This window comes from Schistocerca americana, chromosome 1 (genome assembly GCF_021461395.2).
Source record: "Schistocerca americana isolate TAMUIC-IGC-003095 chromosome 1, iqSchAmer2.1, whole genome shotgun sequence".
Classification (NCBI taxonomy): Eukaryota; Metazoa; Arthropoda; class Insecta; order Orthoptera; family Acrididae; genus Schistocerca; species Schistocerca americana.
Window position 1 is genome coordinate 556,831,193 of NC_060119.1, and position 17,869 is coordinate 556,849,061.

General features: G+C 44.5%; 1 protein-coding gene across 1 annotated transcript in view; it reads left to right on the forward strand.

The window, feature by feature from the left end:
- LOC124576936 (peroxidase-like) overlaps positions 1–17,869 on the forward strand; it is a 169,004-nt gene that overhangs the window by 39,062 nt on the left and 112,073 nt on the right. The window contains exons 4-5 of the mRNA XM_047131216.1: positions 379–564; positions 10,718–10,899. Coding sequence (XP_046987172.1) covers positions 379–564; positions 10,718–10,899 — 368 coding nt within the window. The remainder of the gene's footprint in view (positions 1–378; positions 565–10,717; positions 10,900–17,869) is intronic.

The window sequence follows — 17,869 nt, forward strand, 5'->3', positions numbered from 1 at the left end:
CAGACGTGGTCGACCGGAACCTTGCCGACAAGTAAGCCTGCCTCATATCTCCATGCAATCCAATGTCGGACCGCTGTCACAAAAATGGTTCAAATGGCTCTAAGCGCTATGGGACTTGACATCTGAGGTCATCAGTCCCCTAGACTTTAGAACTACTTAAACCTAACCAACCTAAGGACATCACACACATCCATACCCGAGGTAGGATTCGAACCTGCGACCGTAGCGGTCGAGCGGTTCCAGACTGTAGCGCCTAGAACCGCTCAGTCACCCAGGCCGGCGACTGTCTGGAGATAGTACTTGTCACGATAAGTTTTTGACTGCTGACGTTAAACGTTTGGTTCGAGCTGGCCTTACAGAGCGGCGCCGGTGTTGCAGGGGTGCACGCGCCGCGGCAGTCTGCTCGCGGCGGTCCGCTGCCCACGGCGCGCCTGCTGAGCGCGCAGCTGTTCCGCGAGCGGCCGGGCCCGGCGTCTAGGGACGAGGTGCTGACGCTGGCGCACATGCAGTGGGGGCAGCTGCTCGCCCACGACACGGCCTTCTCCGCCATCCCAACCGCCGACGGTGAGTACCGACCCCAACACGCACACCCACCACCCTCGAGCACTAAAAGCGGATACACAAATGGTTATTAATGAACCGTTTCAGCTCTAATTAGTCCTTATTTTTAAACAGAAGAGCTAAAGGAACTGGTACACCTGCCTAATATCGTGTGCCACAACGCAGAAGTGCCACAATACGACGTGGCATGGACTCGACTAATGTCTAAACATTAACACCGTTAATCCTGCAGGGCTGTCCATAAATACGTAACAGTACGAGGGGGTGGAGATCTCTTCTGAACACCTAGTTGCAAGGCATCCAAGATATGCTCAATAATGTTCACGTCTGAGGGGTTTGTTGGCCAGTGGAAGCCTACAAACTCAGAAGAATGTTCCTGGAGACACTTTTTAGCAATTCTGGACGTGTGGGGCGTCGCATTTTCCGGCTGGAATTGCCCAAGTCCGTCGGAATGCACAATGCACATCAAAGGATTTTGTAACAAACATGTTCTTTTACATTGTAAACTAAACTCTAGGTAATAGGCACTATTATACACAATAATTAGAACACAAAGTCCTACTTTATCATAGGATATGTGGTTATGACGCCATAACTGAGAAGTAGCAACTTATATTGAGAAACAAATATGTTTCACTTTGCAAATAACATTTTTATGCAATGGGCTATATTGAACATAGTACAAGTTTAATATACAGTATTAAAGTATTACATGCTTAATTGTTGAAGTCTGTGGGGTAAGGAATAGAAAGGTCTATAATGTTTTAGTTTTGTGTATCAGTATGTGTCACAGTGACCGTTTGTGTGTATATGGTGGTTGATAGCATCAAGTGAAGCTTAAAAGTGGGGATCCGCTCAATTGTAATTGATCATTTAGAACCAGCTGCGTATTTTCAGCTAGATGAAAATTTATCTGAAGTGCTTCTAATAAGTCTTAGTTTTATTGCTTTTTTGGCTGCGTGTACTACTTAAGTGTGGATACGGTATTTTTGTCCTTTCTTCAGCGCATCTTCGGCAAGGGTGGAGTCTGACCTGCAATCTGCAGCTGCGTTTGTGTTCAGTCAGCCTAGTTGTTATGGCCCTGCCTGTTTGACCAATATGCAGTCTGTTGCAGTCACTGCAAGTGATTTTGTAAACACAACAGTTAATATACCTTCTTTTTCCTTGCTATTGATTAGGATATGGGCTGTAGTCTCTCTTTTGCCAATGGTATTAATCAGAACCTATCACGGTCATTTGCTAGCTTTTACTTATTGATTCCCTGAGACAAATGTACGACTGGCAATCAAACTATAAGTCCAGAGGGGAACAGAGCCCCCTGCTAACGAGCTAGCATCTGCGACTGGGCCACACTGATACGGGCAGCAAAGCCTTATATTAATATTAAATTAATTTTCACAAATCAATTTCGTGACATGGATCAGTTTCAACTAGTGCTGTTTTAAAGAAAATATGTCCATTAAGCTGCCATGACAGGAAATTATGCTAAAATTTATGCACGAATATGAATGCTGGGCCCATACAAGAGTTTTTGATTTACTTATATTGATAAATGTTATCTGACATGACGTCGCCCTCTGTTCCGCTAATGATCATTGCACTCGGGACCAATGTAACGAACAAATTCCGATCTGAAGGGAAGTGGCTTGCAAACGCTAGCACTCAAGCTGCACCACTAGGAGCGATTTCTATGGTTGTGCCCATGCACGTAATTGGCCATCCCAGGTTATTAATCTCACCAATAGAATTACTTCACATGCACTTCCGTAGTTCTGTACCGTCCCCTTTTTCCTCCACGCTAAAAAGGGACACACTCAGACACACACAAATACAAAGTTTCCCGTTTAAAGCATTCCTCCACTGTTGTGGATTATATTTCCTGGGAAACCTCCAAATCTCCTAAATTGTCCGTTTGAAACCTCTGTTCCAAAAGCTTGTGCTGCGGTGTACATATCTAGGTCCCTGTAGCTCCACGTCTGGTCTCCACCTAGACATACAGCAGTGCTTGAGGGCTACCTGTGAGACTTAAGCTTGGCGCTCCGTCTTGTCTGCCTGATAGAATCCTTTCGCCTTCATCGTACTAGGTTAGTCACAATCAACCACACCAACTCATAGATCTTTCACCCTGCTGCTAACATAGATAAGTTATCTGTCGTGTTCCCTCTCCTATATTTTCTGTACACTATAGACACTCCTAAACTCCACCTCCCATCTGTCTCCTCAAAAACGTTGAGACACCACTTACCTAGCTACGCGTCACCCCCCCCCCCTCCACTCACCCCAACTCCCCAATGTCTACCTTCAGCGCAAAATCAATCTCCTTGCATAGAGGTGCCACAAGTAGAAATTCGTTATACACTTGGGCATACTCAAAAACGCCTCACAGTACATCTACTCCCTTATGAAGGTCATCGTGAACAAGCAATAACATCTTGACAACTACGGTAACATTCATAAATATGGTACTTCAGCAAGAAGTAACTTAAGGTCGATTAACAATAGTTGTCAACGCATCGGAACGGAATGGTACGCGACGACAGGACTTTTATTAAGATCTGCAATACGTCCTAAAACACAGGAAAACTGCTTTTTATGAGTCCAGTATTCGTTTTAGTGCACAAACGTTACTATAATTTCCATTAAATGTGGAACTCTTTCATGGCAGTATAATGTACATAAAACTTTAAAGCATCACTAACTGAAAGTAATGTACGCCTCGAAGAAGATTTAAGGAAACGAATTTAACATTCATATGTGGCTCTGTTTTATTTGCATGAAATTATCATCTTTAGAGGCTCATCAATTGGTATGTAATGCCACGGTACGGACACAGTCACGTTAGATATATACGGAGGCGACAAAAGTCATGGGATACCTGCTAATATCGTGTCCGACAGCCTATTGCCGGCGTAATGCAGCACCTCGCCATGATAGAGGATGTAGGATCATTGTGCAAGGGTTTTACAAAGCCGGATCATGTTGTGGTAGTGGGTGGGGTGGGAAACAGTATCGATAGGGATCAGGGCTACAATATTGAGTGTGACCTAGCAAAAATATCATCTGCAATGAACTGTACAAATGTTGGCTTGGTTCCTGCTTTCATGCAGTATGATTGGCCCCAATTGAACAGCTCTGTTAGTGGGGTCAATATGGAGCTATATCAGCTGCTTCAGGCGGCTGGTTTGTCAGCCATAGGTTTGGTTCCTGTTGATGGAAATGGTAGGTGGGACTTCACAAGACATGGACTGCATCTCTGCAGGAAAGGGAAGGGTAAACTGGTTGGGATGATAGCAAAATCTTCAAGGGGGGAGGGGTTCAAATGGTTCAAATGGCTCTGAGCACTATGGGACTTAACATCTGTGGACATCAGTCCCCTAGAACTTAGAACTACTTAAACCTAACTAACCTAAGGACATCACACACATCCATGCCCGAGGCAGGATTCGAACCTGCGACCGTAGCAGTCGGGCGGTTCCGGACTGTTCGCCTAGAACCGCTAGACCACCGCGTTCGGCGGGGGGAGGGGGGCACTGAAACTCATGGGAGTATTTTTTTCGGTTAAGAACACTGGCCAATCATCCTACATTGATTGAAATTAAGCTTAATGAGAAGTTCAGAAAGCAGGTACTAGGGATGTGAAAATATCACAAGATTCTCACAACCATACAGTGAAAAATGATGTTAGTATGTCACAAGATTCAAATAAAAGCACAGTGAAAAATAAAGTTAATATATTGCATCAGAATATCAGGGGATTAAAAAAAAACAAAGTAGATGAGCTTCTTGTTTGTTTAGAAGATTTAGAAACTGAGGGAGGAATAGATGTACTATGCCTGTCTAAACATCATAAAGACACAGGTATGGAAATGGTAAATGTAATTGGATATAAGCTTTCAGCATATGTAAGTAGAGACACTATGGAAAGGGGAGGAGTTTGCCATATATGTTAAAATCTGCCATAGTGTGAAAAATTTGGAAACGAAAAAAATTTTGCATAGAGAAACATACGGAAGGTGTGCATGTGAGCTTAAACTAAATAATAGTACTTTTATAGTTGCAGTCATGTGTAGGTCCCCATTGGGAAATATTCAACTATTTTTTAAAAACTTGGATTCTTTTTTATGCTTTCTGTCAGCCAGAGGAAAGCAAATTATTGTTTGTGGAAATTTCAATGTCGATTTTCTGAAAGAGTCCAATAGAATGCTTGACCTTGAAGTATTACTGGGTTCTTTCAAGTTGACGTCAGTTATTGATTTTCCTTCTCAGGTGGTACAGGAAAGAAGCACATTGATAGATAATGTTTTCACAGACCAAGATAAATTTAATCAAATAAAAACTTTTCCTGTTAAGATTGGTCTGTCTGATCATGATGCACAGCTAGTTACAGTATATGATATAGCTCTATAGAGTAATGCAAAACAATCCTCCAAAATAGTGCGTTCAATTAATAATTTAAAAATTCAAAATTTTAGGGAAAGCTTGCAACAGTTAGACTGTGATGAGGTGTACAAGGAACATAATGCTAATTTAAAATTTAACCTATTTCATGATACCTTTTTGAGTATATTTGAAAACAGTTTCCCTAAGAAAACAGTAAAATATAATTGTAAGAAACCATGTAAAAATCCATGGCTTACTAAAAGGATAAAAAGTCTCATAAACAGAAAAGGTAAATGTATCTTATAGCTAGGAGGAGTAATGATCCAGAAACAGTGAAACATTATAAAAACTACTGCCCTGTTTTATGAGAAGTTATTAAAAAGTCCACAAGTATGTGCATTAGTCTGAGATTAGCACATCTGATAGTAAAACAATTTGGAATATTGTTAAAAGGGAAACGGGGCAACTGAGAGCAAAGGAAGACTGTATTTCTATCAAACACTATACAAAGTTTGTTAACGAAAAGTCAGAAGTAGAAAACATTTTTTATAATAATTTTTAAGTATTGTAGAGAAAACAGGATCCAGCTATTCAATAGAAAATGCAAGGCAGTATATGGAAGAGGCAGTACCTATGCAATTTGATAAAATTGAAATTCGACCCACCTCTCCTACTATAATTAGGAAAACAATAAAGTCACTCAAAAGCAAAAGCTCACATGGAATTGATGGCGTTTACACAGACTACTAAAAGCTTGTTCCCAACAAATAAGTACGATTCTCAGCCACATATGTAGTAGGTCACTGAAACAGGGCATTTTTCTGAATAGACTGAAATACACAGTTGTTAAACCATTGCATAAAAAAGGGGATAGATCTGATGCTAACAACTACTGCCCAATCTCACTTCTGAGAACATTATCCAAGATTCTTGAAAAAGTAATGTATTCAAGAGTAACATCATATATATGTAAAAATGAAATACTAACAAAATGTCAATTTGGTTTCCAGGAATGCTTTTCAACAGAAAATGCTATATATGTTTTGACTGATCAAATATTAAATGCATTGAATAACCGAACATCAGTCATTGGAATATTTCGTGATCTCTCAAAGGCTTTTGATTGTGTAAATCATGAAATTCTTCTAGATTAGCATAAATATTGTGGTATGAGTGGGACAGTGCACAAATGGTTTAATTCATACTTAACTGAAAGAATGCAGAAGGTTGAAATTAACAGTACAGATAGTCTGCAAAAACCAGCAGAGTCCTCTAACTGTGGAGGTATCAAGAACAGTGTCCCATAGGGTTGAGTATTGGGTCCCTTAGTGTTCTTATTATATATTAATGACTTTCCACTCTATATTCATGATGATGCAAAGCTAGTTCTTTTTGCTGATAATACAAGTATAGTGATCACACCCAAGAAGCAAGAATCAGCTGAGGAAATTGCAAATAATGTCTTTCAGAAAATTATTAAGTGGTTTACTGCAAATGGACTCTCCCTAAATTTTGAGAAAACACAGATTATACAATTCTGCACAGTAAATGGCGTAACACCATTGATAAATATAGACTATGAACGGAAGTCTGTTGCTAAGGCAGAATACTCAAAATTTCTGGGTGTGTGGATTGATCAGAAATTCAATTGGAAGAAACACGTCGATGATCTGCTGAAAAGGTTAGATTCAGCTACTTATGCTATTAGGGTTATTGCAAATTTTGGTGATAAACATATCAGTAAATTAGCCTACTATGGCTATTTTCATTCACTGCTTTCTTATGGCATCATATTTTTGGGCAATTAGTCATTAAGAAAGTACTCATTGCACAAAAGTGTGTAATCAGAATTAAAGCTGGAGTCCATGCGAGATCATCTTGCAGACATTTATTTGAGGAACTCGGGATATTCACAGTACCTGCGCAATACATATATTCACTTATGTAATTTGTCATTAACAACCCATCCCAATTTAAAAATAACAGTGAAGTGGATAGCTATAACACTAGAAGAAAGGATGATCTTCACTATTCTGGATTAAATCTCACTTTGGCACAGGAAGGAGTGAATTATGCTGCCACAAAAATCTTTGGTCATTTGCCAAATAGTAATAAAAGTCTGACAGATAGCCAACTAACATTTAAAAGCGAATTAAAAGAATTTCTGAATGACAACTCCTTCTACTCCATAGATGAATTCTTAGATATGAAGTAGTAAATGTAAAAAAAAAATTATTACTTTGTGTAAAGAAAACTTATTTTAAAGTGAGACGTTCCACACCATTGCGAAATTTCGTATTCATGATCTATGGAACAAGGATTAATGTATGTATGTATGTACATAGGCACAACAAGTCGTTGGAAGCCCCTGTAGAAATATTGAACCACGTTGCCTCTATAGCCGTCCATAATTGCGAAAGTGTTGCCCAATCAGGATGTTGTGCACGATCTGAGCATTCGATAATGTTCCATAAATGTTCTATGAGATTCAAGTAGGGCGATCAATGTGGCCAAAATATTCGCTCGAACTGTCCGCCATGTTCTGGCCTGAAGCATTGTCAGCTATAAAAGTTCCATCGTAGTTTGCGAATATGAAGTCCATGAATGGTTACAAATGGTCTCTAGGTAGCCGAACATAACCATTTCCAATTAATGATCGGTTCAGTTGCACCAGACGATGCAGTCCATTCAATGTAAGGCAAAGCCCACACCATTTTGGGACCGCCACTATGTAGCACAGTGCCTTGTTGACAACTTGGGTCCATGGGTCTACGCCACACTCCAATCCTACAAGCTCTTACCATCTGAAACAAGGACTCATCTACCCAAACCACGGTTTTCCAGGCGTCTAGGCTCTGAGCACTATGGGACTTAACATCTATGGTCATCAGTCCCCTAGAACTTAGAACTACTTAAATCTAACTAACTTAAGGACATCACACAACACCCAGCCATCACGAGGCAGATAAAATCCCTGACCCCGCCGGGAATCGAACCCGGGTACCCGGGCAGACGTCTAGGGTCCAACCGATATGGTCAAGAGCCCAAGAGAGGCTCTGCAGGTGACGTCGTTCAGTCAGCAAAGGCACTCGCATCGGCAATCTGCTGCCATAGCCCATTAACGCGAAATTTCGCCGCACTCTCCTAACGGATACGTTCTTCGTACGTTCCAAATTGCTTTCTGCTGCTAGTCAGACAGTTTAGCCTGTCTGTTAGCACTGACAACTTTACGCAAAACGCCGCTGCTCTCAATCTTTAAGAGAAGGCCATCGGCGACTGCATTGTCCGTGGTGAGAGTTAATGCCTGAAATTTGGTATTCTCGCACATTATTGAGACTGTAGACCTCGGAATATTGAATTTCGTAACTATTTTCGAAATGGAATGTCTCATGCGTATAGCTCCAGTTTCCACTCCGCGTTCAAAGACTGTTAATTCCTGCCGTACGGTCACAACCACGTCACCTGAGTAGAAATGACAGCTCCGCAAAATAGCAGTCCTTCTATACCTTGTGTACGTGGTACTACCGCCATCTGTTTATGTGTATATCGCTGTCCTATGACTTTTGTCGCCTCTGTATACCACCTGTCAAAAAAAAAGTTAAGCACTCAGGAGGGGAGGAGAAAATGAAATGAAACTTCAGGGGTTGAGAGAATGTGTGGTGTTATTTCAGTGATAAAAATTACGAGTCAAACTTACAAAAAACTTGGCAAAAGGTGCCCACTTATCTGTATGAAGCTGGACTCCCTCTAGCCTAAATGCTAGCTATTGTAGAGCTATTGTAACCTCTCCTAATGTACACTGACCCACAATTGTTGAACCTGGTCCTTGATATGCTGGATATCGTCAGTAGGATGGAGTTTTGATCCAACCTGGTCCTGCCAGATATGTTCTATCGGGGCCAGGACTGTGGAATGGGACCTCTCCCCATGTGGCCCCCATACTTAGCAACGACGACCAACACCCGGGATAGTGAAGAACCGCAATTCGTTGTTGAACACAATGCGACGCCATTCATCAGCAATCCATGGTTCCCGGTCACGACACCATTCCGAATACAGATTTTTTGTGTCGTGTTGTTAACGGCAGCCTACACATGGGACGGTAATTCCCAGGTCTGGCTGCTGATAGTATCAAACCATAATGTCTGAGAGAGTCCATTACTTGTTCTCTGATCTCAGACGCAGATGTGGAGGGGCTATGATGTTTTTGGTGCATGAACCGGCGATCCTCCCTTGTGGTAGTCAGACGTGGTCGACCGGAATCTTGATGACGAGCATACCTGCCCTCACGCTGCCTTACAATCCAGCAGTGGACCGTTGTCAGAATGGAATGCCACAAAATCTGGATATTTCTACGACTGGACCAGCCGGGGAAATGAAGACTTTCAATGGGGTCCCTTTCACATTCTGTCAGTTTGAAATGTTCAAATGGTTCCAAGCACTATGGGATTTAACATCTGAGGTGATCAGTCCCCTAGACTAAGAACTACTTTAACCTAACTAACCTAAGGACATCACACACATCCACGTCCGAGGCAGGATTCGAACCTGCGACAGTAGCAGCCGCGCCGTTCCGGACGGAAGCGCCAAGAACCGCTCGGCCACCGCGGCAGTTCTCCTCCAGCCAATGAAATTTCAGGTCGAAGACGTGTCTGGAGACGACCCGGACAGCGGTGGGATACCAACCTCACTCTCGCCCGCCATACGGCCCGACAGCCAGGAGTGACGGTCAGGGGTGCCATTTCTTTTCGAAGCAGGTCCCCTTTGGTTGTCATTCGCGACATCCTTACAGCACAGCGGTACGTCGACGATATTCTACGCCCCATTCGGTTGCCCTTCATGGTAGGCCAACATGGTCTTACATTTCAATAAGATAATACCCGCCCTCAGACGGCGAGATATTTTACTGTTGGTCTTCGTGCTTGTCAAATCGCACCTGGACCCGCAAGGCACCAGATCTTCCCAATTGAGAACGTTTGGAGCATGATGGGCAGCGGTCTCCAACGAGTTCGGGATTTTGACGATATGACGTGCCAACTGGACAGAATTTGGCACAATAATCCTCCCGAGGACATCCAACAACTCCGTCAATCATTGCAAAGCCGAATAACTGCTTTCATACGGGGCAGAGGTGGATCAGCGCGTTATTGACTTCCTCAAATGGCTCTAAGCACTATGGGACTTAACATCTGAGGTCATCAGTCCCCTAGACTTAGAACTACTTAAACTTAACCAACCTAAGGACATCACACACATCCATGCCCGAGGCAGGGTTCGAACCTGCGACAGTAGCAGCAGCGCGATTGCCGACGGAAGTGCCACACCGGCCAGTTTCCGTCAGGTGCTGATAACGCTGTCACGAGTATGATTACTAGACTTCTGACGCTATTCACGCTCCTTTCGTGCCCTACCAGGACCAGTAACTGCACAGAACACGAAAAACATTAAAGTGCTCTAGTGACCGTTCTTCCTGTCACAGACAATTACAGCTCTAAGCATTTACAGAGCCGCTGATGGTGAGTACGTCAACGGAGTTACATTGGTATTCAACCTTGTCTTATGGATGCTTCACTTTTTTAATCAGGCTACGGAGAACTTTGCTAGTTCAGGAACATCCGAGATTGAAGTGGACTGTGCCGCCAGCGAGCAGGTTGTACTCCTAAAAGTTGTTGCACATGCATCAGTTCGTTTTTGTTTGTCGAGGACACTGTTTTCGACTCCGTGCAGCTTTCCATTTTGTCGGCCACCGCTAGCTGCTGTCGTGTGGTGTCCACAGAGCAGGGCCGGCCCATCAGCTGCTGCTCGGAGACGGGCCAGCTGCTGGAGGACCCGCCGGACACGTGCATCGCCATCCAGATCCCGCGGGACGACGCCTTCTACTCGCAGTACGGCCGCCGCTGCATGACCCTCGTCAGGACGCTGACCGCCGCCGACTGCACCCTGGCGCCCTCCGACCAGGTCGGTACGCAGCACCGCTGGCGACTGTCCTCAGCGCTGCGTGTCCAAGTCGCCCAACTGGCGCCAAATACAAAAACTTGCAACAGGTGGCTCAACTACTGCAGACGGGGTCTCCCGGTCAAAAATGCGATAATGCTTTTTCTTTTCTTTCTACTCTACATGTTGTGTGGAAAACCGTACTCTGGTCTCTCGGTTGGTATAGTACTTTGTACGACCTGAAATGTCGCGGCACAACAAAGCCGTTGTAACAAATGTACCAGACGCCACCTGTCGGTAATACACTACTGGCCATTAAAATTGCTACACCAAGAAGAAACGCAGATGGTAAACGGGTATTCATTGGACAAATACACTCCTGGTAATTGAAATAAGAACACCGTGAATTCATTGTCCCAGGAGGGGGAAACTTTATTGACACATTCCTGGGGTCAGATACATCACATGATCACACTGACAGAACCACAGGCACATAGACACAGGCAACAGAGCATGCACAATGTCGCCACTAGTACAGTGTATATCCACCTTTCGCAGCAATGCAGGCTGCTATTCTCCCATGGAGACGATCGTAGAGATGCTGGATGTAGTCCTGTGGAACGGCTTGCCATGCCATTTCCACCTGGCGCCTCAGTTGGACCAGCGTTCGTGCTGGACGTGCAGACCGCGTGAGACGACGCTTCATCCAGTCCCAAACATGCTCAATGGGGGACAGATCCGGAGATCTTGCTGGCCAGGGTAGTTGACTTACACCTTCTAGAGCACGTTGGGTGGCACGGGATACATGCGGACGTGCATTGTCCTGTTGGAACAGCAAGTTTCCTTGCCGGTCTAGGAATGGTAGAACGATGGGTTCGATGACGGTTTGGATGTACCGTGCACTATTCGACGATCACCAGTGGTGTACGGCCAGTGTAGGAGATCGCTCCCCACACCATGATGCCGGGTGTTGGCCCTGTGTGCCTCGGTCGTATGCAGTCCTGATTGTGGCGCTCACCTGCACGGCGCCAAACACGCATACGACCATCATTGGCACCAAGGCAGAAGCGACTCTCATCGCTGAAGACGACACGTCTCCATTCGTTCCTCCATTCACGCCTGTCGCGACACCACTGGAGGCGGGCTGCACGATGTTGGGGCGTGAGCGGAAGACGGCCTAACGGTGTGCGGGACCGTAGCCCAGCTTCATGGAGACGGTTGCGAATGGTCCTCGCCGATACCCCAGGAGCAACAGTGTCCCTAATTTGCTGGGAAGTGGCGGTGCGGTCCCCTACGGCACAGCGTAGGATCCTACGGTCTTGGCGTGCATCCGTGCGTCGCTGCGGTCCGGTCCCAGGTCGACGGGCACGTGCACCTTCCGCCGACCACTGGTGACAACATCGATGTACTGTGGAGATCTCACGCCCCACGTGTTGAGCAATTCGGCGGTACGTCCACCCGGCCTCCCGCATGCCCACTATACGCCCTCGCTCAAAGTCCGTCAACTGCACATACGGTTCACGTCCACGCTGTCGCGGCATGCTACCAGTGTTAAAGACTGCGATGGAGCTCCGTATGCCACGGCAAACTGGCTGACACTGACGGCGGCGGTGCACAAATGCTGCGCAGCTAGCGCCATTCGACGGCCAACACCGCGGTTCCTGGTGTGTCCGCTGTGCCGTGCGTGTGATCATTGCTTGTACAGCCCTCTCGCAGTGTCCGGAGCAAGTATGGTGGGTCTGACACACCGGTGTCAATGTGTTCTTTTTTCCATTTCCAGGAGTGTATATTACAGTAGAACTGACATGTGATTACATTTTCACGCAATTTGGATGCGTAGATCCTGCGAAATCAGTACCCAGAACATCCACCTCTGGCTGTAATAACGGCCTTGATACGCCTGGGCATTGAGTCAAACAGAGGTTGGCTGGCGTGTACAGGTACAGCTGCCCATGCAGCTTCAGCACGGTGCCACAGTTCATCAAGGGTAGTGACTGCCGTATTGTGACGAACCAGTTGCTCGGCCACCGTTGACCAGACGTTTTCAGTAGGTGAGAGATCTGGAGAATGTGCCGGCCAGGGCAGCTGTCGAACATTTTCTGTAACCAGAAAGGCCCGTACAGGACCTGCAACATGCAGTCGTGCACTATCCTGTTGAAATGTAGGGTTTCGCAGGGATCGAATGAAGGGTAGAGCGACGGGTCGTAACACATCTGAAATGTAACGTCCACTGTTCAAAGTGCCGTCAATGCGAACAAGAGGTGACCGAGACGCTTAACCATTGGCACCCCATACCATCACGCCGGGTGATACGCCAGTATGGCGATGACGAATACACGCTTCCAATGTGCGTTCAGCGCGATGTCGCCCAACACGGATGCGACCATCATGATGCTGTAAACAGAACCTGGATTCATCCGAAAAAATGATGTTTTGCCATTCGTGCACCAAGGTTCGTCGTCGAGTACACCATCGCAGGCGCACCTGTCTGTGATGCAGCGTCAATGGTAAACGCAGTCATGGTTTCCGAGCTGATAGTCCATGCTGCTGCAAACGTCATCGAACTGTTCGTGCAGATGGTTGTTATCTTGCAAACGTCCCCGTCTATTGACTCAGGGATCGAGACGTGGCTGCACGATCCGTTACAGCCATGAGGATAAGATGCCTCTCATCTCGACTGCTAGTGATACGATGCCGTTGGGATCTAGCATGGCGTTCCGTGTTACCCTCCTGAACCCACCGATTCCATATTCTGCTAACAGTCATTGGATCTCGACCAACGCGAGCAGCAATGACGCGATACGATAAACCGCAATCGCGATAGTGTAAAATCCGACTTTTATCACGTGATGGTACGCATTTCTCCTCCCTACACGAGGCATCACAACAATGCTTCACCAGGCAACGCCGGTCAACTGCTGTTTGTGTATGAGAAATCGGTTGGAAACTTTCCTCATGTCAGCACGTTGTAGGTGTCGCCACCGGCGCCAACCTTGTGTGAATGCTCTGAAGAGCTAATCATTTGCATATCACAGCATCTTCTTCCTGTCGGTTATATTTCGCGTCTGTAGCACGTCATCTTCGTGGTGTAGCAATTTTAATAGCCAGTAGTGTAGTTTTATAATTAATATAAATGACGTGAATTCTGCTAGCCAATTTAATGTGACGCAGCATGTGAAGGTTGCTGTGTGTGGACGGTTACTCCTGTAAAAGAAATTATAGGTACGTTCTGGTACATTTGATGTTGATCGGCCAGGATAAAAAAAAGGTTTGCATTTGTGAAACAGTAAATCAGTATCATTATCGTTTCAGACCTGAAGATGGTTCTAGAGGAACTGAAACCGGTCATCTGAATAAACATTTTTGCAATCAAGACGGATTATAAGTAACATTAAATACGGAAACAACAACTTGACTGAACGCCTGGACGCTCACCATTAACCAGTCCCGCAAAGAAAACCTAAGAGATCACAGAAAACGGAATCACTGATGATCTTTCCAAAATGACTCTACGTACATGCAAAACCCACCACAGTTCGTGACCAGCCCATCGGTACTGAGCCACCGCGGTGTCATCTTCTGCCAGTTTGATGTGGTAGAAAGGAGCGTGGGGTAAGCACACCGCTCTCCCGGCCGTCGTCAGTTTTGGTGACCTGGTGCCGCCACTGCTCTCCCAGGCAGCCCCTCAACTGGCAAAACGAGGCTGAGCGCACCCCGTGCCTTTCTCACCAGCAAAAAATCCCCTGGCAGTTCCGGGAATCGAACTCGGGTCCTCCGCATGTGAGTGAGCTGTGCTGACCAGTCAGCTATGGAGGCCGACAAACTGAACGAGCAACATGAAAGAACTCGCGTTACTGGCCGAGTAACAAATACGCCACTTAGTGTCTATAAAACAACGTGACTACGCGCCTACGCAACTGAAAAAGTTTTATCAAAGCTTTTCTTCTTCTTCTTCTTCTTCTTCTTCTTCTTTACTTTTCGACCCTGATGTTGGTTTGCATCTGTACCCCATTCAACTCTTCTACCTTATTTCCCCATGATTTCCCCATACGTAACACAGCCTATATCATTAACACCCCGCTGCATCTATTACATCTTCGGTCGTCCCTGGCGATTCCTCATTATGCTAGTGTTACAATGATGTTTTGTGTCCTATGAGTTTTTCTTCTCTTACTTGGGTGTGCATTTACCGACATCTGGCTACCTATATTCTTATCAGCACTTCTTCACGGGTAGTTCTTACTCTCTTTCTGGTCTCTTAGAACCAAATATCCAAGGCTTCTAGCCGTGTTCTCTCTTGTTTCCTATTGTCCCAATTTCACAATCTTATAGGATCACACACCAATTAAATGCTTTCATAGTCCGTTTCTGGATTTCCAGACTGATGTTCTTGCTAGTAAATTCTTTCCCAAACTAAACGAAATTTTGGTCTGCTGCACTCTTTTCACAATTATCATTCTTGCTTCTACTATTCCTTGTCATCCTGCTTCCAAAATAGGCAGATTCCTGCAGTACTTCTAACTGCTCTCTTCCAATTCTTATTCTTAGAGGTTAATATCCTTCTTCAGCTCTTTCTCTTGTTAATTCTCATACCATGCTGTTTACGGGAAATCATTCACATTATTCTGAGGACCTCCTCTAGTACTTTTTCGTCTCCGTGACCAGAGGACTATGAATATCTTCTGCATATAACAGGAAGTCTGTCTTCCGTCCATTAATTTTGATACTCATCTCAGTCGTTTCGCGAACTTACTCTATAGTTTTATAGATATAGTTATTGAATATAAGAGGAGAGAAAACACGTCCTTGCTTTGCGCCTTTCCTAATTTTTTATTCTTGTTCCTTACGAATATTCCTAGTCAGTCACTTCGTCTTTGTAGAACCCAGGTAACTTTCTCATGTTTCTGTATTTTCACGTGCTTTCTTCAGCGCTCCGGTCAGCTTCTGCCAGATAACATTATCAAATGTCTTTTCCAGGCCTGCAAAAATAAGTTGGTTCATTTTTCTGCAATTGATACTCGATAGGATGACGATGAGTTTGGCTTTAGGAAAGGCAAAAGAATCAGAGAGGCAATTCTGACGTTGCGGTTGATAATGGAAGTAAGACTAAAGAAAAATCACACGTTCATAGGATTTGTCGACCTGGATAAAGTGTTCGACAATGTAAAATGGTGCAAGATGTTCGAAATTCTGACAAAAATAGGGATAAGGTATAGGGAGAGACCGGTAATATAATATACGTACAAGTGCCAAGAGGGAATAATAAGAGTGGACGACCAAGAACGAAATGCTCGGATTAAAAAGTGTGTAAAGTAGAGATGTAGTATACCACCCATACTGTTCAATCTATATATCAAACAAGCAATGATGGAAATAAAAGAAAGGTTCAAGTGTGTGATTAAAATTCAAGGTGAGAGGATGTTTATTATACGATTCACAGATGACATTGCTATCCTGAGTAAAAGAGAAGAAGAATTACAGGATATGCTGAAGGGAATGAACAGTCAAATGAGTACAGAATGTGGATTGAGAGTAAATCGAAGAAAAACGAAAGTAATGAGAAATAGCAGAAATGAGAACAGCGAGAATCTTAACATCAGGACTGACGGTCACAGAGTAGATGAACTTAAGGAATTCTACTACCTAGGCAGTAAAATAACCAATGGCGGACAGAGCAAGGACATTAAAAGCAGACTAGCACTGGCAAAAAGGGCATTCCTGCCCAAGAGAAATCTACTAGTATCAAACATAGGTCTTAATTTGAGGAAGAAATTTCTGAGAATATGCGTTTGAAGCACAGCATTTTACGGTAGTCAGACATGGGCTGTGGGAAAACTGGAACAGTAGATGTGGTGCTACAGACGAATGTTGAAAATTAGGTGGACTGATAACATAAGGAATGAGAAGGTTCTGCAGAGGATCGGAGAGGAAAGGAATATGTGGAAAACACTGACAAGAAGAAGGAGCAGGATGACAGGACATCTGTTAAGACATGAGGGAATGACTTCCGTGGTACTAGAGGGAGCTGTAGAGGGAAAAAGCTGTAGAGGAAGACAGGGGTGGGAATACGTCCAGTAAATAATTGAGGACGTAGGTTGTAAGTGCTACTATGGGATGAAGGGTTTGGCACAAGAGAAGAATTCGCGGAGGATTGCATAAACCCACCTCAAAAAAAAGAAGAAGAAAAAGGTGTCACAATACCATCTGTCTCACAATGCCATTGTCATCATCGGGATTAGCTGAGCGGTCTAAGGCGCTGCAGTCACTGACTGTGGCGCTGATCCCGGCGGAGGTTTGAATCCTCTCTCGGGCATGGGTGTGTGTGTTTGTCCTTAGGATAATTTAGGTTAAGTAGTGTGTAAGCTTAGGGACTGATGACCTTAGCAGTTAAGTCCCATAAGATTTCACACACATTTGAGCATTTTTTGATTAAAGGTAGTGAGGGTATTTTCCTTGTCACGTACCTATCTCAAGGTTTCTGAGTTTCCAGTATGCACACGTATGCGGGAAGGAGCCGATATTGTTGAACTGGCATAGCATGAATGAATGCTGCTATTATTGCATATGTGATAGGTAAACTGACGGCTGCGGTTGTTTGCTAAAACTGTTGGAAATTAACAATCGGATCCATTCACTTACTTACAGACATGACCGTTTTGTCCCAGAACATGAAATTGGCTGGAATGAAAGCAAAGCAGAAAATATGAGAACACCACTACAGCAGTTTCAACAAAATAGCATAATCAGAAGGCAGACATGTGGTAAATAAGAATGTTGAAGTGTTCAATAAATAACGAAATTTGTGCAGAAAGGTTGTCGCTGACAATATACGAGGTTTGTCCGGAAAATACGTATAAAAGTTGAATAATGTCTTTATGTTACAAGTTGCAGTCACCGCCAAGTGGGACTACTGCTGTAATCAATCCCATCAACGCTCAGTTCGAGTCAGAGCACTCTGCGTGAAGGTGGGAGTGTGCGGCAGCTTGTTGACAGT